At 39.2% G+C, this 23,745-nt stretch overlaps 2 protein-coding genes across 2 annotated transcripts; both read right to left on the reverse strand.

Moving 5' to 3' along the window:
- Nucleotides 1–1,735: 1,735 nt before the first annotated feature.
- On the reverse strand, nt 1,736–6,536 carry LOC137726049 (MAR-binding filament-like protein). The gene is made up of 6 exons (XM_068464909.2): nt 6,215–6,536; nt 5,291–5,496; nt 4,614–4,905; nt 3,708–3,815; nt 2,464–2,708; nt 1,736–2,088 (listed from the first exon to the last, which is right to left on the reverse strand). The coding sequence occupies exons 1-6, from the start codon at nt 6,404–6,406 to the stop codon at nt 1,971–1,973; spliced, it is 1,161 nt and encodes a 386-aa protein (XP_068321010.2). The 5' UTR covers nt 6,407–6,536; the 3' UTR covers nt 1,736–1,970.
- A 10,260-nt stretch (nt 6,537–16,796) lies between these two features.
- Nucleotides 16,797–19,234, reverse strand: LOC137725833 (putative indole-3-acetic acid-amido synthetase GH3.1). The gene is made up of 3 exons (XM_068464636.2): nt 18,779–19,234; nt 18,553–18,654; nt 16,797–18,443 (listed from the first exon to the last, which is right to left on the reverse strand). Exons 1-3 carry the CDS (start codon nt 19,093–19,095, stop codon nt 17,057–17,059), a joined length of 1,806 nt encoding a protein of 601 aa, XP_068320737.2. The 5' UTR covers nt 19,096–19,234; the 3' UTR covers nt 16,797–17,056.
- Nucleotides 19,235–23,745: the final 4,511 nt, after the last annotated feature.

Here is a 23,745-nt window from a genome sequence, read left to right on the forward strand (position 1 = left end):
TAAAGCCAACTCAATGAGTTATAACTTGACGGAAACCTAACCTAGCTAATTGGAGATTCCATGGCCTAAGTTCAATAGGCAAACTAGTTGAGGAAAACTCAAGGTAAGAAACACACAATCCTTACTCATTCCTATGATGGAAAATAGTGTGTTGCCTGTAAGATGAAGAGGGTGAATAACTATTCTTCATAATGCTAATATGTTATGCTTAAGATGAATAAAACAGGCTATTCTTGATTAGCATTACCTATATGAGATTGATGCATCTTTGAGAATTGGTATGGCTACAATTTTCTAAAGGTCTCATGAAATTAGGATATGTTCAAGACCAAAATGAACACAACCATATGAATTGAAGTGTGTCAAGATATGATATGTGTGATACTTATTGTTTCGATTTACTACTAAGAATGATCAGTTCAAGATATTAAATTCACTACTTCATTAGGTAAGTCTGATAAGCACTCACTGGAGAAGGTTCAAGTCCAAAAACACATATCCCGATGCGTATCATATATAAGTTCTCTGGAAAGATGTTACTAATTTCATTAGTATCTTATTTTCTATTCAAATGTGGGCTATTGCTAGAGTTTGAATAGAAAATGTGGGGTATTGTTGGAACTTACTTCAAAGGGACTTTTCAAGTCCCACATCGCCCATTTCACCTAAACAAACTCCTCTTTATAAGTGTGTACCCTCACTTATGATTTGAAAGAAATTGACCTAAAGCCATGGACCATGAGCCTTAGACTTGGAAGGTTTGGGTGTATATATTAAATGTCAAAGATGGGCCTTGGGCTTTGGGGCTCGGCTGGACGAAAAACAGAAGTACCATTTTTACATTTTTGATTTTTGAATTTAGTTTTTTTTTTTTTTTTTCCCAAAAGGATAAGACTGATCACATGAACAGTTACGTCCGTTCGACAAGGATAAACATGAATGGCTATAACTATTCAATTACACCATTATATATATGGCAGAGAAACAACACAATCAATTCGCCAAGAATCCAAGTTCTATGCAAGAACTTGGGTTAGATAGTTGTATCCTACAAGATAGACGTCCATTGAACTACTGCACTGGTGTAGGGGCGAATTTCTGTCTTAGGAGATTGCTTCTACAAGCCTCTATCCTCCGAAACAAGTCAGTGATTTGTGATTTTATATGCAATTTCATTAATTGTACGTATTTTGATATATATTGTATCTGTTGTGAAATATTTATTCGAAATAAATTGTCCAAATTATTATATAGTGTAATTGACATTTGATTGGTTCTAACAGTTTCAAACCATTTTTTTAAATTTATTTATCCGATTTGATAACACATTGGGAGGCTTCATGAACCATCTCATCCGTAATTCCTAATTTTTAGTTTCCTCAAACATCTTATTTCAAATTTAATCTACATTGAATAATTAATGGGTGCGTATATTTCCAAATGGTAAACTTGTTTGCATTTTATGGTTTGCTAGCATGTTGGAAGTACCAGACGTCTTCAGATCAAGTTAAGCTTAAACAAATGAAATGTGTGCTGTGTCTGTTTTCATATATCCGACAACCAACGTGACCGGATTGTCATGCATATTCAAATTCTACGCAAATTCTACGCGAACTTTGGTAAAGACAGTTTTGTTTTTTTTTTTATTTTTATTATCTGTTTTTTTGATAAAAAATAAAGAAGAAGAAGAAGAAGAAGACAGAACCCTGAAAATCCTGTTTCTCCAGTATACAAATAATAAAATTCCCCCTCTTTCTTTCTGGGCAATATATTCCTTCACATTTCCATCGGCATAACTGATTCTTAACAATAACGGTAGTAATGTAGTTTGGGCGTAAATGAAATTTCCATCTACGAGTATACGTATGTGGCCTACACTTGTTCCTACTTTCAGGCTTGAGTGTCTTCAAATTGAAAAATGCAAATTTTGTACACATGAATGCACATTTAAACAGAAGCGAGACAAACACTTAGGCAGTTTGATCATCATCAGGGGTATCGCTTTCAGCATTGCTTGTCAGGGATAGAAGCTCCGTCAGCTCCATCCGATACTCTAGACCCTTGAGGTAGTGTCCTAACAGCATGCACCTTAAGGAAACGATTAAACTGGATTAGTACAAAATTTATTACAGAATCTATTGGAAAACCAGTAGATACTTAATAATTGGGGCAAAAGAATAACAATACAAGGGAGCTGTTTCTAGCAGACTCCAGAAAAGTCCTCATGCAGCCCTCTTATGATTTTTTTGGAGTGGCAGCAATAGAGGCCGCAGATAAAAATTAGTACATTGGCTTGGGAAAAACTTGACATAAAAAAAACCACCAGGAAATTGCTAGGCAAAAATACTACTTGCAGGGACAAATTCCCAATTTCCAATGAATCAGGCACCCAACAGAAAAGGAATATAACAGGGGAAGACACTTAGCATAATAATAATAAGAAGAGTAAGGAGCCGGCCTAACCAGAAGAGGAGACGCGCCAGGTAGTCCCGCGTTAATGAAATAAGGGGCTGAAAATGAAGTGAAGTGTTTTCAACAAGTTCAGCACAATCTTCACTCTCACCATTTATTACTCCAGCTGAGGCACTCTCGGATGAAGGAGGTGCCTTAGAATGCATCTTTGGAGAAAGGGTTGCAAGTAGACCATGGATAACAGAGTGGATTATTTCTTTCAGTTCAGGGGACGTTGGTTCTGATAGCTCAGCTACCTGTTCATAGAGTTAATTGCGTTAGTCACAAACAAAATAGCAATTCGGACGAGCCAACCCAGGGTACTATAAGAAGCTAACACTAAAACTTTATTACCTGAGAGTACAGCACAACCATACTGCAAAGGTTACATGGAGAAAGAAATCTAATAATAATTAACCTTATGACAACCTAAATACTTTTAAGAAAACTTAGAAATATCAATGTAAAATTATGCTACTGTAACCTGATAACTTCCAACGAGTCCGAAAGTTAACCAAAAGCCACATCATCTCTATACATCCATGGACATGAATTAGACTGCCATGTCAACATACATTATTAGTTTAAAAACGGGGTTAGTGAAGGATTGCACTCACGGACTGATTTCAGGTCAAATGAAGGAGTTTAAAGAATGATGAAGATTTAATAGTTTATGTCAGTTAGTGGTAAATGAGAATGTTTTCCACTATTAGTGTTATGATGTTAGCAATGCAACTGGGTACAGTGAAATAACGTCAGCAATAAACCTGGCATTTTCCAAGTTGAACCAAAAGTATCAGAAACTGCTGTCATATGATCCTTAAATTTCTCATTATCTTGAATAAAAATCGTACGTGAGCACCAGTTTGGATGTACATAGGAGAGGAAAAGAAAAAAAGAAGTTAGACCAACCATTAAAAATTTACTCTGTTTTTTTTTTCCCTAAGCTGTCTTATCAAAAAAGGGGATTAGGAGAAAACTTTGTTGATCTAAGATGTTGCAGGGAAAGTCCACAGAGAGTTTTTTTATGCTCCAAATCCAAAAACATGTATAGCTATTCATTGCAGCATGGTACTGGTGTACAAAAACTAGCATTAAAAAGCTAACATCAGTCAATCAACAAATATAATGTAAAACCTGCAGTAGTTGCACCAGTCAGTAGCAGTATACACGAAGATCTACTACCAAAAATGTAAATTCACCTACTATTCCGAATACCAAATCAAGAAAGTTTTCAATGTTGAAGTAATAGCAACCTCTTCTGGCTGTAACGATCTCAAATAGTCCAGCAAATCATTCTTTTCTTCCCCAACAAACTGTTGCATTTGAAGAGCAGCACTTTTCCTCTTGACTTCATGGAGTTCCTTCAAGAAAGTGAAAAAGTAGCATGATAATAATTTTAGAGTTTAAACACAAACAAATCATCAGTTAATGAGAAAAGTGGTGAAAATTTCAATCAATGCAATGTAAACTCAAGTTGAAAATAAAAAAAGAGATTCAAACATTTTTGTTTCCGGCAACTGCAATGAAAAAACTCCAATAAAAATACTAAAGATTTTCAATCAGAAGAAAATTCAATGAGCATAAAATAACAATTAGAACTTTCTGTTTATGTGGTACAAGATTGGGACTGACATGACTTTTCATGTTAACCAAACCCTTCAATTCACCATTCTGTACTATTAATGACATGGCATGACCTTGGTAAGGCCATGTCTACCAGATATTATAACGTGTTGAGAACAATTTAGACAAGAAATGAACTTCACAACAGTTGGCTATTTACCTGCAACCGAAGACTAAGTCGTCAGTTTTATCACTAACAAACGATTCTACATACAGTTACACCCTAAAAAACTTCCAAACCCAACCACTTGAATTGATAAACATATAATCTTTAAATCCAACTTTGCTGAGGCCTTTTCGATGAATCATAGATAACACTTCTTTACAGCTTTGTGCTACGCCTACGGTGCCTTTAACAAGTGTCACTTTATCATATCTCAAAGGGACAGCACAAAAGGTTACTTTAGATGCTTTGGCATCAAATTCTGATGAGCTGAGCTATCCATTCAATAAATCACAAAGTCCAAAAAAACACAAATGATTAACTTGAACTAGTTTCCCTACCATGAAAGATTCCATATAAAGCTATTTAATACCTTTTTGGCAGAAGATAAATGAGCCTGCAACTGAAGAATATATTGTTGAGCCTCAGGAGACACTTCACCAAGGCCTTGAATATCAATATTCTCCAATGAGTCTTCAGCAACTTCTCCAGCATTGGAAGAAAACTTATCTTTTGCAGGAAATTTGATAATATTTGCACTTTCAAGCAACATCCCTTGCAAATCAACTTTACCATTTTCTGGTGTTTGTTTTTCAAGCTTGTCTTCACATAGATCAAAATTCCGTTCTAGACAAAGCCTATATTCGGCATTCCTTAGAGTATACCTGAAATAGAAGGAAAAAAAAAAAAAAAATAGTTTGTAAAGTACGCACACCCCAAATTTTGATTGATATCGGTTCCCAAACAGAAAAAGTACACTTTAAGCCACATAGTATGTGAATTTTAACTAGCTTATGATCTGATAAGTATGTGAATTTTAACTAGTTTATGACCTGATTATCAGTTGAATAAAATAATATGAACACCAAACTTATAACTGGACTATTGATGTGGAAGAAACCAAAAACAGGCATCAATAGAGGAAAGCAAACAACGGTATCAAAAATGACCAAATAATAAGAATGTGGAGTTCTCTCTCTCTCAACAGCCGAAAAGAAAGTGTTGAAGCATGGAATAACTTGTAGTATTAGATATATAGTATTGACATACCCAGTCATCATTGAAGAAACCAACAACTTAGAGAGGGGTTTCCATAAGGCCTCAATAAGAACTTGAAATTGATCAGATGGAAGTAAGCCCAACATGCCTGAAATGGTCCTTTTCATGGCATCCACGGTAGTAGGTGGAACATCTTTCTGAATAAGGCTCACGTTCAAGGGTTCTATCTCTTGTATCAAATCTGCGAGAACTGACTTCTAAAAGAATGGGGCAAATAACACAAATGACGGAGTTATTGTCAAGAAATCAACTTATTCATCGATATCTAACATATGCATATAACATCTGTGATGCTACCAATGTCGTTTAAGTATCGTCTTCAATGTGTGTGACAGGGGTGAAAAAGAGAAGCCATTATCAATCCCAATAGAAGAAAAAAAAACATAATTTGCAAAGTCATATTATACACAAAACTAGTTTTTCCTAGGTATAACCACCAAGATGCATCAAAGATGAGTGTCTAACACTCCTTCCTAGGAAAACTTATCCCTCCCAATCCTACCAATTTTATGGGGATTGGAAGGGGTAATTTTCCTTGTGACTAATCGTCTTCTACCTTAAACTGCAAGGAAATTTGTGGCATCCACCTCTTCATTCAATATAGATTGAATCGAGGGAGTTATCTAATCCAATCTAATCACAGAAACCAAACAAGTACTAAGAATACTTCGGTATTCATATTCAATCATTTGAACTCACTCCCAATTCAGTCCACATTTTCACAATTTCCCATTTCTTAGATCATAATTCTAGGTCAAAAATATGAAACCAATTTAATTGGAGCTAAAATTCTACATGTTCTTCATCGTCACAAAGTTTGAGGGAAAAAAAATTCAACCCTAATTTAACTAAACGAGAGAGAAAGAGAGAGAGAGAGAGAGAGAGAGAGAGAGAGAGAGAGTTAAAACAGCTGACCTTGGACTTGGGGGGCCGGATTGGGCGCCTAAGATCATCAAAAGGAGAAGCGGAAGAAGCGAAAACTAGAGCTGAGAATCTTCTAGTTCTGGAGTTAGTGGTTGTGGTGACGTAGCGGAAGATAGGACGAGGGCGGCAGAGAGGAATTAGAGGACGAGAAGAGGAGGAGACGGAGGAGGGAAGGGTCGCCATGGAAATTACAACCACCACGGCACCGCTGCCCTTTTCTCTCTCTCTCTCTCTCTCTCTCTCTCTCTCTCGCTCTTTCCTAACTGTGAACTAACACCAACCACGAAAACCATAAACCAACGAATCAACATTCAGAACAGTTCGGGTCAACCCGTAACAGCTGCCTTAGCCTACCCGCCTTTTTCTGCTCCCTGACTTCCCAGGTCAGTTTCCCTCCAACAGTGAAGCCCGTACAACCAATGGGTCTTCTTCATATGGATTATGATTGTGAACTGGGCCTTCAAAAGGAAAGTTTTGGCCCAAAAGTGTAAGTGCTCAAGTTAGATATTGATTTAGATTTTGTATGAAATGTTTTACCGTTTGCAACTGATTCGTTGTAAAAGAGCTGTTTTCGGTATGAATATTGCACAAAGCCTACTGCATAGCAGATCAATGATTTAGTGTGCCTTTTGGAACTCGAATTTAATCTCAATTATTTTTCTAGAACAAAAATATAAGAATTTTGCTAGGAAACTCAATTTTCGCTCTTTTTTTGGCAGGATTCTGTCTATCCCGTCAAAATGAGATGGAATGTGCTGACGTGGCAGGTTAATTTAGTAATTTCCTCCTATGTGGCACTTAGTGAGCCATTTTAATGGCTACATGGGACGAGGTATATTTACACTAAAAGATGGGAGAATAAATTAAGATCAAATACGTCATTCATGATATTCGAAACTAAGACTTCTTATTTACATGTGAAAATATTACCACTAGATAGTAACTTAGACACGCACTTCCGCACATGCATAAAGAACTTGAAAATATAAGCAATAGACTGCAACCTCAAGATTCAAAATTTTGAACTTCTACAAGGGAACTTGTCAAACGAAAAATTTGCTAACATGTGAAACAATTTGAAAGATTAGAAGTTAGGAAATTAAAATTTGAAACAATTCAGACTGACAAACTTCCAAGACCTGTCAAAAATCGATCTGAATATTTATACAATTGTACGGCCAGAAAATTAATCTTGCGCTAATTGACTCAGCGTATGCAACTTATCTGTTATATTTTTGTTACTAGTTGCCATCGACGTCGACCCCAAAAAGAAGGTGAAGAGGATATATACGTGTCCATCACAATACAATCACAAATATGTTTCATAAGTTGAGTAAACAGTAATGCAACAACCTTTTCGACAAGTGCTCGATCGCCTACCTTCCTTTGAGATAAGTCCACAGCTTTATATATATAGTGCCCTTACTTTCCATGCATCAAATCAAATCAAATCATACCATTACCAAGAATTTAGGAGACAATTTGTGGATGAGTTTGCCACTTGCCTTACAATTGGAGCAATATTTATGCATGCATATCAAGTTGTCTCCCATTACGACGTGGTTACATCAATTTACTTTGATCAATGGTTCATTCAACATGTCTAAGTTGTGAAATTTTCTAAAGTAGAATTCTTTCTCTTTCTAATTTTGTCTTTTCTTCTATAATTTTTTATTTAAATGGTTGCGATTACGTCATGTATACATCTTGTTTTGAATTTTTTATATAGAGAATAAGATAAAAATAATAGTGTGAGGAGGGGATAGGATATGATAGTGATAGGAGAGGAGAGGAGAAAATACTACTCCAACTTTTCGTGCCACACTCAAGACTTTTAACTTGAAAATCGAATTTGGATCCTCTCCAAAGCCCAAGGAGAGGATCCTCTTGACCAACACACATAGGCCGTTGTATTTTCATTAAACGGCTATAATTATTATAACTTTAAAGGAACGCTCCTGTTTGTAACCGTTAGATAAAAATTCAACGGTCCACATATGTTGGTTAGGAGGATCCTCTCCTTGAGCTCAGGAGAGGATCCAAATCCTTGAAAATCAAATGCATATATATGGGTTGCTTTTACTCGAATGGAATTTAATTTTGGTATGTGATGCATTGCTCTGATAGTTAAAGGTTTTTTTTTTTTTATTGGTTGAACTTATTGTGTTTTGGATGAGCAGACATAAACTCTTCTCTTTCTCTTTTAGTACTGATTAGTGTAAAATATTACTTCTAATAAAAATGAGTGACTTATTATAATAAGATTATTCTTTTTTAGATAATGTTAGGGAGACTACATTTTAAAACCAAATTTGCAAACCAAATGATGTGTCACTAATATAAAATAAGCATGTTAATCAACACTTGAATAATAATCTAATCATCAACATTTACATCATTTGATTTATAAAATTTGGTTTAGAAATCTGATCTTCATAGCATTACCCTTCTTTTTTAGTGTTTCATGGATAAGTATATACCTTCTTTCACACCCATCAATTAATAAAAAAAAAAAAAAAAAAAAAAAAAATAAAAAAAAAACACTCTTAAAAGGATTTAGTTGTGCTTTTTGAGTCCTAAGAAAAATGCTAGGGAGACCATTTAAATAGACCACATTTATGTACCATGTGATGTGACAAGCTAACTTAGATTGCCACGTTATTTGTGACAGCCCGTCCCGGACTTTTCGTACCGTAGGGGTGAAATGACGGTTTTGCCCCTAGTATGGTTGTTTCGTTGTGTGGTTGACACACCACACACACTCACCCTCTCTCTCTGCCCTGTCCCGAGCACTCTCTCTCTCCCATTTCCTATTCTTCTTGTACGGACACACCCAAAAACCATTGAAACCTTCATAGATCGAGGAAACAATTTACATATTCGTGCTCGTGAGGTCCTTGGGAGTTCAACCATACCCATTTCAGGTAAGGATACCTTCGTTTTCACATCGAACTACGATCCCCCGATTTGGTCACTGTTCATGCACACGTTAATTCTTGTGTTTTTTGGAAGTGAGGTCCTTAGGAGGCTTGGGGTGGTTCGTTTGAAGGTTTGGGACGTCGAGATCGTGAGTTACAAGTTTGGCCGGAGTTGGTGGTGTTTTCCCGGTGAGATCCTGTGGGTTTTAGTGCTTGAAAGTGGTATGGATTTGTTTCTCTTGTTGTAAGCTTCATTTTGGTACCAATTCTGTGAAATTTGGTTGAAAAACGAAGAAGTTACAAGGTTTTGAAAATTTCCCAGTTTTCCGGCGCCATCGCCGGCGCCGGAGTTTAGCTAGAGAAGATGACAGAATATTCTGCCAATTTGGACAGAATATTCCTAACGGCGTTAACGGAATCCGTCAGAGTTAACGGAATATTCCTGACGCCGTCAGTGTGCCAGCCACGTGCCTGCGCGTGGGCGGTGCGTGTGGCCGTGTCTTGGCCGACGCGTGGGGGCGCATGCGGCGTCGGAAAATTTTTCTAAAAATATGGGGATGTTTCTGAGGTAGATCACGTTGGTGTATTCATACACCCCATTTGAGTATTGTGTGAGAAGTTATTTCGTAAGGTTGGTTATGTGCTTTAAAATTAACGTTTTTATAGTTGTTTCGCATATAGGTGAGACTTATCCCGAGGACGAGCGCGGTCACTCGAGGTAAGGGGGTTACGACCCTTCTACATATCAGTGAGTGGGCTTTTGGTTTTTCGTATATACCTATATACTTATGTTTTTCCCAGAAAGTGAATTGAAACGTTTATACATTTACATGCCATGCATTATGTTTGCCGTTTGTTTATGCATTATTAGTAGCATATATATATTTGTATGTTGGTGCTCCGGGCGCACAGGTAAGTGCCAGGTGAGTATGGTTTATACTTATGTTCAGTCGTGATTTGAGATGCATAGAGAGCTCATAACCTGCACCCCCGGTGTTAGTGCTCCCGCCCAGAGTTGGGCACAGTCCTTCACGTGATGTTCACCTCTCGCACCATACGCTCATCTTAGATCCAAGTTAGGTGCACAGTTGTCGTACAGACCACTTTAGGTGGTTCCGACTCGTAGGTGACCCGTGATTATTCACCCAGCCTTCACGTGATCATAGCACTTGAGCATACTTATATTACACCCAGTCCTGTAGTACAGACCACGTTAGGTGGTTCCGACTCGTGTGCAGGTATAGTTAGTGAGATGGAGAATTGAGCTCTAGATTCAGCCGTACAGGTCACATTAGATGACTCCGGCTGACAGATTACATGGCATTGATTTGACATTTCCTGAGCACTTGCATTCTATTTAGAGGCATTTGACATGGCATATTTCCGAGCATGATTTACATATATGTATATTATATTTTCTGGGAAGTATACAGGTTTTACAGCGAGGGGTTAGAACCTTGTTTATGAAATGGTTTTTGAAAAGCTTTGTTTTTGCCCACTCACACTTTCTGTTTTGCGCCCCTCCAGGTTCTAGTTGGCTAGCACTTTTGGTGGCTCCCCAGAGGATTTCCTCGACATATCTGACAGATTATCACCAGTGTAGGACCACCTTTGGGTGTATTTTTGTAGTGTTGTTTCTCCCAGACTGCATTAGGTCTTCGTGCTCTGAACTTTGTTTCCACACTTACGCTTGCACATGTATGTTCATACCTTGTGTATAGCTGGTTTTTATTTATTCATACTTTTATTATTATTTATTAGCTTCCGCAATGTGCACATGGTTACGTCACTTCCACGTGACGGCCAGCATGCCCTGATCTCGGTCGGGGTGTGTCATTATTTAATTAGAGTTTAGACTTTTTTAATTTTAATTAATTTTTCAATTAATCTGGTAATTAAGCCCAAATATCTAGTGCTTACCAAAGCCTTTGACCACTGTCTCCAAACTCCCCACACACCTTAACCTAGCCTAGCAGCTACTCAAATCCGTTGCTAGCGAGAGATTTTTCAATGTGACCGGTGCACGGGGTGATCTACCACATGTCATTATACAAATAGTGGGATATGTGTGTTAAAAAGTTAATAACTTAAAAAATAAAATGTCTCACCTCTTCTGTAAAAACGTGTGGTGTACCACCCATGTTCCCGTCACAATGATTGTTGTTAGTAACCTTATCCTCCTAACGTCGCGACCTCCACTCCTCTTCTCTCCCCCACCCTTTTTTTTTCTTTTGCACCATGTATTCTTCTGAGTCGATGTTGATGGAGCGGGTCTAGGGTTTTGTTGAACTAGCTTTTGAAGGAGAAATTATGGAGTAGTACAGTATCACCACGTCAGCTGGTGATACTTCCACTCAAATTTTTCCACATGAACTTTTGTTTACACCTGGATTTAATGTCTTTTTCTTGTCTTTTTTTTTTTCGTCATTAAAAAAAAAATTAGAAACTTAAAACTGAAATTAATAATAAAACCTAGTAACCATCCTTACGGCAAATCCCCAATCTTCAGCCACCACTCTCACACTTGCCATGGCTGCCATCCTAGATGGACCAGTATCCTCTCCGAATACTCAGGGATCAATTGATCTTGGTCATTCACAGTTGGCCTTCTGTTCATTGTCTTCTTTCTCCTCCCTTTCATTTTTTTCTTATTTGCTTTGCAAACGCCGTCTTTGACCTACGTGCTCGTATTGTTCAACGAGATCCTCCCGAGATTCGCTTCCCTACCATAGAAGTAACAGCTCCAGAAATTCAAACTCAGAAAAATCAAATAACCCAACTAATCCAATTCTCCAAATTCTAAAGATAAAATTCCAAAGTACCATTGCCTTAATTTGATTTTTAGGATGAATTTGACATAAAAAAATTAAAAAAAAAAGTGGTAGTGCTAGAAAACAAGGGGGAGAGTGGGTTGCAGTTTAGGAGTTTGGGAGAGAGGGGGTAGTAGTTTGGGCGTCTGGGAAAGACGCAGGGACGACTGAGGAAATTTTTTTAATTTTGTTTCTTAAATTATTTTTTTTATTGTTTATCAACAAAGTATTTAATGAATTTAAATCTAGCTATTAAAAAATTATACAAATGGCAAGTTTTGAGTGGAAGTACTATAACTGACGTGGTATTACTGTACCACTTTATAATTTCTCCTTTTGAATGGGGTTAAAGTTGATGGTTGAACCATCAATGGTAGTTTTAGGGTTTTTCATTTCCTCACTCTTCTCTCTATGTTTATGAATTTTTATTTTACTTTTGATTTGAAAGTATGCAAGCAAAATCAAACCTAGTAAGGAGGAGGGGGGTTTCTGATGACGGGTGGTTGTGGCTAACAGGGTTGTTTTTTATTTTATTCTTTATTTTTTATTTTTTGAAGTAATAAGAGTTTGTTGAGAAATCATCAAGGACATACATAGGACAGACATGTTGAACATAACCAAAAGGTCACATACACCCAAAAAAAAAAAAAAAAAAAAAAACACAGACACACATACACAAAACTCACAATTACAAGCTCATAATGAATACAATACAATTTCCCAACCACCACGGAGTATCTAACAACAAGAAAGATAACAACCTTGCGAACCAATATCTAACCAACAAGAAAGATAACAACCTTGCGAGTTGTAAAACCAATGTAACAACATCACGAGGAAAATATTGCATCACCTCTGATGACCTTGCAATTGTCAGCAAAGAAGCACTGCTATGAGTCACCTCCAACAAATGTCGAGATTCCTCCTCGTTGTCATTTTTCCATGCACACAAGCCAAAAGAAAACAAAAACTAACCTCCGAACAATAATCGTTGCTTAAAGATCTGAGTTTGATCTGTTGCTTAAAGAATTTCCCTTGACACATCCCTAGGATTTTCCAGATTCAGTGGTCAGCAACGCTCTTGGTCTTTTAATGACTCTGCGTCATCAAAGTTCAGATGACAAAGTCTATGTAAGGCGCTCGTGCAGTGTCCAAGGGATCAAACTAACGTCAAACTTAAATCCTGCTTGCAGATTAGTGATTAACAATCTAGCCATTGTGCGGGGCGCTCGTGTTTGGATCAGCAATTTATGATGGGGTCAGAATGAAGGTTGGCATGATTGGTTGCTGTTATGAGGTTATGGTACTTAAATTCCCATAATTGACGATAGGAATCTGGGTTTATAAAGTAGTCTCGCTGGAGTTTCCTAAGGCTTTCATCCACTTCTCTATGTCCATGAAGTTTGCATGATTCTTTGACCAAGAAGTCGTGTAGGTTATTTGCAATTTATTAATAGAGGTGTTGACCTTCAACAAAGTCTCCCAAATCTGATCCAAGGTGAGAGGGGTTACAGGTAGGAGTATCATCGTTCTTTGGAATGGTTGCAGCATTAGGGACCTGATTGCTAATACCGGGAGTAGTGAAAACGTTGGGAAGTGAATTTTTCTTGGCAAGGGTGATGGAGTCGTCGAGAAGTGGACTGTTTCTTGTCGCTGTGTTAACATTAGTGTTAACTAAACTTTCTTCTTTAGACACGCATATGGTAGATTGATTTTGGTCTGGTGGATTATGAGTTCACTCTCAATTAGGGGTGGGCATAAAAACCGCCAAACCGCCAAACCGCAAAACCGCATCGAACCGTAAGAAAAAAAACCGAAAAAAACCGTGTTGACCGGAAAAGTCAACTTTGAGTGAAAAACCGAACCGAACCGTTCAAACCGGTTCCGGTTCCGGTTTCGAATGACCAAGAACCGGCCGAACCGAACCGAACCGTTTTATTAATAATAAATAAATAAATTATATATACACACACATGTCATGGTATAATAGGTTGAAAAATTATGTACAGGAGCTGCTGCTTCTTGCTTGCTCTTTGAAGTCTGAAAACTTGCAATTTGTTTCATCATTTTTTTGTTTGTTGACTGATTGACCAGTGCATATGTATTTTAGTAGTCTCTTTTTGTTGACTTGGTGCCACTACCAAAGACATTTGCATTAAAAAAGATGTGTTGTATGCAACTTTATGTAATCAGTTTTAGAAGATGTATTTGAATGCATAATGATTTGGTGTTCAAATAATTTATTATTAGGAACCGTAAACCGGCAAGAACCGAATCGGAACCGGTGTAGACCGAACCGTAATGTTCTAGTCATAAATTTAAGTGGAACCGCACCGAATCGAACCGTTAATATATTTCGGTTCCGGTTCCAATTTAGGGGTGGAACCGCACCGAACCGCACCGTGCCCACCCCTACTCTCAATGAAAACACCAATTGTTGGAACCAAATTCACACACAATTGTAAAGGGTGGAGATGCACAAACTCATTAACTTGTAAAATATCAAACAACCTTAAGCGTCCAAGGGCCAGAGGGTGTCGACCAAAGGCTCTTCAATAATCAAGTTAGTAAGTAATATTATGAGACCCAAGCAATAAGCTAAAGAACAAGTATGTGATAATTGCGTACCCAAAGATGAACCCTAGAAAGGTGTTTTTATACTAGTCATGATAGAGAAATTTTAGGATATGAAATCCATATTAAAGTAGGAGAATCCCAAAGGATATCTAGGAGTAGATATTACATCCTCTTAGGAGTTAGATTACTTATGGCGTACGCCAATCCCTATATTGTAGGAAGTCCAAGAATATTGGAAACCTTACTGATTCCATACTAGATCAGGTTTCCGTATATTGCGGAACAAGCATGGTCAATCTTAGCGAAATCATCAATTACATCCACCGCTCTAGAACACGATGGTGGCATTGTTGATCGGTCTGTACATCTTTGCTGTGGAAGCTGTTAAGTCCATGACTAGACTTCTGAGATAATAGTATTTCGATTCGCCTTATTCTGACCCTGAAAAATCATAGTGCCGTATGAACCTAATTTCTCCTTTACTCTATATTTTAGTTACATTTTGGAGCATGCAGTATGGTTGTTGGGTCCAACGCATGGATAGTCTACTCTAATCCTATTGTATTAGAACATGGATCTAACCCGATTGTTTATGCTAGGCTTTAACTCTCCGATTTGAGATTTACACTCCCTTGAGGAGGCCTACTTTGTCAAACGTTGGTAAAGTTAGTGATTAATTTGCCACTTACCAGCAAACAACATAAATCGGTCGTTGACAATTCATCATACCTTTTTATCTAAATTATACTTTCAATGCTTTTTATATTATCTCGTTTGCTTCCTTTGTTCTAATTTTGAACGATTGTGTTGATAAGATTCTTGTGGCTAAGCTCTTAGGGTTTAAGGTAGCAAATTAAAACGGGTCAACTAGTAGTATAATTATGTTGATAATTTCATTTGAATTTGATACAAATAGATAGAATCGGAGATCACTAGTGCTTACCAAAGTCAAATGGACTCGTGTCTCCCCAATTGTGGGTCTTAATTATTTTTATCCATTCTTTGTACATAGTCATAGGGTCTTCCGTAAAAAAAAAAAAAAAAAAAAAACATGTGATGCAAGTTACTTTTTTTATAGAACTTTCAACTTACAGGAGAAAATTGTATAATGATGAAGTTGAATGTTTTACATATGCTTTTTAGCCAAAATAGTTCTCAAGATTAGTATAACTCTTCATTTTGATTCCTGATATTTGAAATCAATAGAAATGGTTCTTGTGTAAAAAAATCTTTATTATATAGACTTCTTAATCAAAATGTGACGCAATTTACTTTTTAAGAGAATTTCAACTAATAAAAGAAAATTGCGTAAAGATGAAGTTGCATGTTTTACATATGATGCGTGTTTGTTCATAATTTGCCAACCGAATTCGACCAAGGATCGACGTTGGTAAAAGTACGGAGCTGCTTTTGGGTCACCATCGGTAACTTTTTATCTTGTCGGTGCAGAGAATGTAAAAAGATATAAAGCTGTACATAAATAATTGAAACCTCGGTGCTCAGTAATTATGCAGCAATGGAAATGAGAACATAGGAACGTCATAATTATTTCAATGGGTTTAGGGTTTAGGCATTCAAATAATTTTAAAACTATGTTATCTTAACATTTTAATATTAACTAATGCGAAACATTACATATTAGTTGGTTATTGTTTGTAAATAAATAATAATTCATAATTCGACAAAATTGTAAACTAAACTAATACAATGTGATCACATTGATTAAGATTTTAAAATTTGAGATATGAATTAGTGCTTCTTAAAAAAAAAAAAAAAATAAAAAATTAATCATACTTGACACTCGTCTTCATACAAAATCCAAAAAATACAAATTTTGTATTGTACAAGTGAAGCGAAGTTGGCACGGTGGCATCATGACAAGTATTTGGCTTACTAGAAAATGTTACATTTAAGGCTGATGACTTTCACACACCTAATTGTACATCTCACATACTCTTTCAATTGTTGAATAGCTTTTGACACTATGGGTGAGATGAATAGAGTGTGTTAATGTTGTTCATCATTCAATATATATTTCTTTCACAGTCATTCATTCTTTAATTTTTGAACGTCTCTTCCACATTCTTTCTTCCATTTATACAAAAAATAAAAAAAAATGAAATGTAAAATGGAAACGGTGATTAATGGATCCTGATAATTGTCTTAATCCTTGTGTTTTCTTGAACCAAAGTACCAAACCCATCAAACACCCTTTTACCTTTTTTGCTATGGACTTCTATGTTGGCAAGAAAAGGAGGATAAGTTGGGTAGCTTTGCAATTATGTCATGTCATTCATTGAATGGACGATGATCAAAAAGCCGCTGACTATGAAAGCAACCATTCATTTACATTCTTTGCACAACTCAATTGCGAATTGAACCCCATCACAAAAAAGCCGCTTACAATTTTTTCTCCATTTATCTAAAAAAATAAAATAAAAAGTCCTAACCCATAAATTATCCCAAACTAAAAAAAGAAAAGAAATTTATATAGAAGACTAACGTTCACCACCTCGTTGACTTATTATTTATCGCATCTTCCTTTCAGGCGTCCAGTGTGGTAAAGATGGGCTGAAATGCTTGGAAATTACCCTGGAGTCTAGTAACTCCATGATTGGGGTAAAATTCACACACCGCGGCACCTTGTACTGGTTAATCGACGCGCCTCTCGAGATCGCGTAGTCCATTAACTCCTCGAATGTGCCACTCTTCACCACGCGTATCTCCAGCGGCCCGATCGAGTTGTCCGCCACTCGACCTTGCCGGTACACCGAGTTAAGCGATTCCTCCATTGCCAGGCAGCATTGGTCCATCGTCGAGTCGAACGACTCGCCCTCCGAGTTAGCCGAGTCCTTCACGAGAAGTTCCCAGTAGATCACATAGTGCCCCGGGATTGTCGTCGTGTCGGCGTAGCTTGTGTACTCCACCACGCTAGCGCTGAATTTCTGGAGGCGCTTGGAGGCGTTGTCGACGGCGAGTTGCAACTCTGCCTCGTCGGTCTTGTCCGAGTCAATACTGAGCAAAACGTTCTTCCTCCTCACGAAGTGGAACTGCGGGGCCGAGTTGTGGAACCCGGTGACTCGGAGGATGTCGCCGACTCTGTACCGGTGAAGCCCGGCATAGGTGGTGATCACCAGCTCGTACTCTCTTCCGACCTCGACGTTGACGAGGTCAACGAGTCTGGTTCCCGACTCGCCGCCGCCACTCACCGAGTTTGGCTCGTAGGGAAGGAACTCAAAATAGGCCATGTTTGGCATTATCGTGTAGGAAACTTCAGAAGGCTTGCACATCGGGTTGAGGTTGAGTCCGAAATAACACTCCGACGATGCGTACATCGTACATGCCATCGGCAATCCGCCGCTGTAGTAATCCAGCGTCGGAATGTACTGCGCCATCGCGCCCGTCACTATCACATCCAGATATTTCGTGTTTGGCCATATCCGGGTCAAAATCCCATCCCAATTTTCGTTTCCGCACTGTTTGGACATGAAATCCGCCAACTCCGGGTCGGGTTTTAAGATCCTGCCTATGCAGGATTTCAAATCCGAGTCAGTTATTTTAGAGCTGAGAGTCCCGGTCCGAATGTCTTCCGCCAGCTGTTGCCAGTTAAGCTGCAGGAACCGTATTGCGCGGAGGAGACCGGACGCGAAAACGGCGCCGAGGCGGAGGACTTTTTCGCGCTCGAGAAGGCCGCAGAGCATTTGGGCGTACATGCTTTGGAAGGAGTCCGGGCAAAGGATTGCATCATTGGGACTCGTGTACACGTTGTACGGGTCGTACGGGCGCGTCTTGAAGTGCTCGCTTTTGTAGTAGCTGGTGAGAACGGGTCGGGCCAAAAGCCCGCCCGGCGTCTTTGTTTCGGACTTTACGAACAGAAAGTATAGGCCCTTTCCTTTGTCCAGACCGGGCACGCAACTGTTCCATTAAAAAAATTAAAAGTTTATTAGAAAATGATATTTTAATTAAATAATTAAACAAATTTAAACGCGTATTTTAATCAAATAACTATCTTTAAAATACTTACAGGTTCATGACGGGCATGAGAAGGCTGTATAATAATTGGCGACGATCCAATTCTTCCTGAATTGTTGGCATCAGCTTCCTCTCTCCAGCTGAAGTCCCAGAACTGTAATTTTCCATAAAATAAAAAAAAATAAAAAAAAGTCAACAAAATGAATTTAATTCAAATAATTTTGTGAACAAAATTAATAGGGGTGAGTGATTAGTTTGTGATTTAGTTAATCAATTACCTGGTGAGGAATTCTGAGATGGGATGAGCTGACAATATGGGGGAGCGATCACCATTGGCGATGCGTTGGATTTCGGGCTGGAGATCCTCGTAGGTAATCACGGGGAGTTTGGACTTGAAAGTTTTGCGGTCGGTGGCGCCGCCGAGTTTGAAACGTTTAAGGTACTCTGTCTGGGCGTTTCGAGCTAGTATCTCGGACAGCACCTGCTCTTGGACGGCGTCGGCGTTCCGGGTAGTTTCTTCAATGAACTGTAACGCTTTGGCGTCCTTGTCGCAGGCCGGTGGGCCGAGGGGAGAGAGTGAGGAGTCGACAGCCATTTGAAGACTGGATTTGGGAGTGGCGAGGCTGTAAGTTAATTTGAAATGAAGCTACTTTTGTTGCGTGTTGGATATAAACAGAGAGGAGAAGGCAGTGAGGGGAAGAGGAGAGAGAGAGGAGTGTGTTTGGTGCAATGAGACTGAGGAGTAGGTTTGGAGGGCTTTATATAGGGGGTGGAGGCGGGAGTTTTGAGTGGCGGCCCGTGTTAGGAGGGAGGGTGGGACCCACGGAGGAAGGGGGAAGCTGACGAAGGGAAAACGGAGAGTCGTGGGGTGGTCTAGGAGAAAAGGGACAAGAGGGGCCCCACAACACGTAGAAAGGAGAGTGGGTGTACGTATTTTGGAGGGTAATAAGCGTCAGCCAACCAAGCGGACTGTTTTGGGGTGGAAATGTTGGGCGTCGACAGCGATGGGCTGCCAGCGGAGGAGGCAGATTCTACTGTAGCAGTATGCCGGTATAGCCGCCATTCCACGTGCATCAGATGCCTCCTCCGGTCCTCCGGTCCTCCGGTCCTCCTCTCTCCTCCTCAAGGCTGCAGAGAGCACTAAATTCAAATTTGGTGACGAGTTTCTTTTTGTTTCTATTATTTAAAGAATATAATGTTGAAGATCAACACCAGCCCATTTGGTGTTTGGATCCTAGAAAAGTCTAGCAAGTACAAGCAGCAAGCTTGGAAGGTAGAAGCTTCTAGAAGGCTTTGTCCAGCTGCAAATGAACTAGACCATTCTAGTTCAAATTTGCATGATAAAGTCAGGTGTGCATGCATAATAAGCTAGAAGGTTCTAGCAGCTTGTAGTGTTGTATGGATATTGCAAAGCCTATGTCGGTGATGGTGCAATGCATGATAAGTAGCTAGAGAGTTCTAGCATGTTTAAAGTCGGCAAACATGCCCTATAAATATGGGTGTGGTGCTAAGCAACCAACTAAGCAAGCTTGTAAGCAAGCAAGCAAGTGAGAGTGAGAAGAAATAATAGTCTTGTAAGAGTGTGAGTGCTCTAGAGTTTGTCTCTAGAAAGTGAGTGAGTGTCATAGCTTCCTAAGAGTGTCCTTTAAGAGTGTTGTAATATTTGTTTGTGTAATACAAGTAATTTGTTTACTTGTATTGTCTATCCAACACTTGTGTTAGAGTTGTGTACTCTAAGTTTTTCAACCCAACAATTGGTATCAGAGCGGTACGATCAGGGACCGTCTCTATTAAAGCTTTTGAGAATCGTGAGAAGTTTAGTACTTCGCAAGATTATTCGTTAATCTTGTTTGGCTTATCGAAGCTCTACCGACACGATGGGAGACCTTCAAGTTGTTGGAGGAATCAAGAAGTTGAACAACAAAATTTACAACACGTGGACGACGTGTATAGAGTCTTACCTACAAGGCCAAGATCTTTGGGATGTCGTCGGCGGTAATGAAGTTACGCAGCCAGAAGAAGACACTAGCGGCGCTTTGAGGAAGTGGAAGATCAAGGCAGGTAAGGCCATGTTTGCCTTAAAAACCACAGTTGAAGATGACATGTTAGAGCACATACAGAAGGCCAAGACACCAAAAGAAGCATGAGACACCTTCGCCACACTCTTTTCAAAGAGGAACGATGCAAGACTGCAGCTTCTCGAGAATGAGTTGTTATCAGTGGCCCAAAGGGACATGACGATTGCGTAGTATTTCCACAAGGTAAAGTCTATATGCCGTGAAATTTCTGAATTAGATCCTAGTGCTGCCATTGTAGAATCCAGGATAAAAAGAATAATTATCCATGGATTGAGACCCGAATATCGAGGCTTCGTTGCCGCTGTACAAGGATGGCCAACCCAACCATCACTTGTTGAGTTCGAGAATTTGCTTGCCGATCAAGAAGCTTTGGCAAAGCAAATGGGAGGGGTCTCATTAAAAGGTGAGGAGGAAGCACTCTACACCAAAAGTAAAGGCAGCTTTAAGTAGCGTGCTGGTGGTGGATTTAAAAGAAATGGTGACAAGGAAAAAGGTCATCAAGGAGGAGGGAGTTCTCGGCCAGGGGGAGCTCCAAAGTATCACGGCAACCGTGGTCAGTCCCAGAATAATAAAAGATTTGAGGGCAAGTGTTACAATTGTGGAAAGAATGGCCACATGGCGAAGGATTGCTGGTTCAAAAGGCCTGCAGAAAGTAACGTCGCCAACTCAGAGAAGAAAAGTGAAGATGATTGGGACGTCATTTTGTCTCTAGCCCTGGAGGAAGAATGGGACGGTGAATCATCTATTGCTATAGAGAAGAAAGAGTCAGCTCTCATAGCAACAAGTCTGGAGTCAATTGACTACCAGAATGATTGGATCGTGGATTCAGGCTGCTCAAACCATATGACAGGTGATGAGAAAAAGTTACAAAGTCTGACTGAGTACAAAGGAAGCCGCTTAGTGGTGACGGCTAATGACTCGAGGCTACCGATTGCTTACATCGGTAAAACAGTAATTGAGCCCCGATACAACACTAACCATGTGCCGCTTCAAGATGTCTACCATGTTCCAGGTATGAAGAAAAATCTGCTTTCAGTGTCGCAACTGACGTCATTGGGAAATTATGTCTTGTTTGGTCCACGAGATGTGAAGGTGTATCGACACCTCAAGATCTTAGGGACGGCGACTGCAGTCAGTCTATGTAATGTCAGCAGAAACTGCATACATAGACAAGACAAGGAAGAACGAGACAACAGATTTATGGCACATGAGATTGGGACACGTTAGCTATCACAAGCTAAATGTGATGATGAAGAAGGCAATGCTTAAGGGGCTACCTCAGCTTGACGTGAGAACAGACACGGTTTGTGCAGGATGCCAGTATGGTAAAGCACATCAACTACCATACAAGGAGTCGAAGTTTAAAGCGAAAGAGGCGTTGGAGTTGGTTCATTCTGATGTGTTCGGGCCCGTCAAGCAACCATCGATAAGTGGGATGCGGTACATGGTGACGTTCATTGATGACTTCTCGAGGTATGTGTGGGTTTTCTTTATGAAAGAAAAATCTGAAACATTTTCAAAATTTAAAGAGTTTAAGGAGACAATTGAAGGAGAAGTAGGAAAGAAGATCCGTTGCATACGCACAGATAATGGATGAGAATATACCTCGAATAAGTTTTCCCAGTATCTACAAGAATGTAAAATACGTCACCAGTTCACCTGTGCCAATACGCCACAACAGAATGGCGTAGCAGAAAAAAAGAACCGGCATCTTGCAGAAATATGTCGAAGTATACTCCATGCCAAGAATGTACCAGGAAGGTTTTGGGCCGAAGCAATAAGAACTGCAGCTTATGTGATCAACAGGCTTCCTCAACCTAGGTTAGAATTTGTCTCACCCTTTGAGAAACTGTGGGATATGAAACCTACAGTTAGTTACTTTCGAGTTTTTGGCTGTGTGTGCTACGTATTTGTTCCAAGTCATTTACGTAGCAAGTTTGACAAGAAGGCAGTCCGATGTATCTTTGTGGGATACGACAGCCAAAGAAAAGGGTGGAAATGTTGTGATCCTACGAATGGAAGGTGTTACACATCACGAGATGTGGTGTTTGATGAAGCATCTTCTTGGTGGTCCTCAGAAAAGGAGGCGTTGCCTAATTCAAGAGAGATAGAAGATAAGTTGCAACAAAAGATGGGGGAGCAAATTGTTCGAATCCAGTCGAGACCAGATGAGTCTGAAGATTCGCTTGATGGTGATGATGTTGAGCAAGCAGTGCCCCAAAACCCTTGCCAAGCTGACATATATCAACAACCAGAAGAAGATAGACCTAGTGAAGTGGAAGTATCAACTCCACAATCACAACTAAGGAGGTCAACAAGAATTAGGAAGCAAAATCCTAAATATGCCAACACAGCCATAGAAAAAGAAACAATTAAACCTGAGTGGCTTAAAGTTGGGAGAAGAGATCACTACAGTCGAGCTAAATCAAGCTTGGAATCTAGTGCCAAAGCGAAGAGATGTGAAACCCATATCATGCAAATGAGTGTTCAAGAAAAAGCTTCGTCGTCAACTCAGCATGGAGGAAAGAATGAGCTGGTGTTGAAGGGGAGTGTTGAAGATCAACACCAGCCCAGTTGGTGTTTGGATCCTAGAAAAGTCTAGCAAGTACAAGCAGCAAGCTTGGAAGGTAGAAGCTTCTAGAAGGCTTTGTCCAGCTGCAAATGAACTAGACCATTCTAGTTCAAATTTGCATGATAAAGTCAGGTGTGCATGCATAATAAACTAGAAGGTTCTAGCAGCTTGTAGTATTGTATGGATATTGCAAAGCCTATGTCGGTGATGGTGCAATTCATGATAAGTAGCTAGAGAGTTCTAGCATGTTTAAAGTCGGCAAACATGCCCTATAAATATGGGTGTGGTGCTAAGCAACCAACTAAGCAAGCTTGTAAGCAAGCAAGCAAGTGAGAGTGAGAAGAAAGAATAGTCTTGTAAGAGTGTGAGTGCTCTAGAGTTTGTCTCTAGAAAGTGAGTGAGTGTCATAGCTTCCTAAGAGTGTCCTTTAAGAGTGTTGTAATATTTGTTTGTGTAATACAAGTAATTTGTTTACTTGTATTGTCTATCCAACACTTGTGTTAGAGTTGTGTACTCTTAAGTTTTTCACCCCAACATATAATACTTCAAACAGAAAAACAAACATACTAGTTTGTTATTTTGTTAATCTTTCAAT

The sequence above is a fragment of the Pyrus communis genome, chromosome 5 (assembly GCF_041283825.1).
Source record: "Pyrus communis isolate YQ-2024b chromosome 5, ASM4128382v1, whole genome shotgun sequence".
Classification (NCBI taxonomy): Eukaryota; Viridiplantae; Streptophyta; class Magnoliopsida; order Rosales; family Rosaceae; genus Pyrus; species Pyrus communis.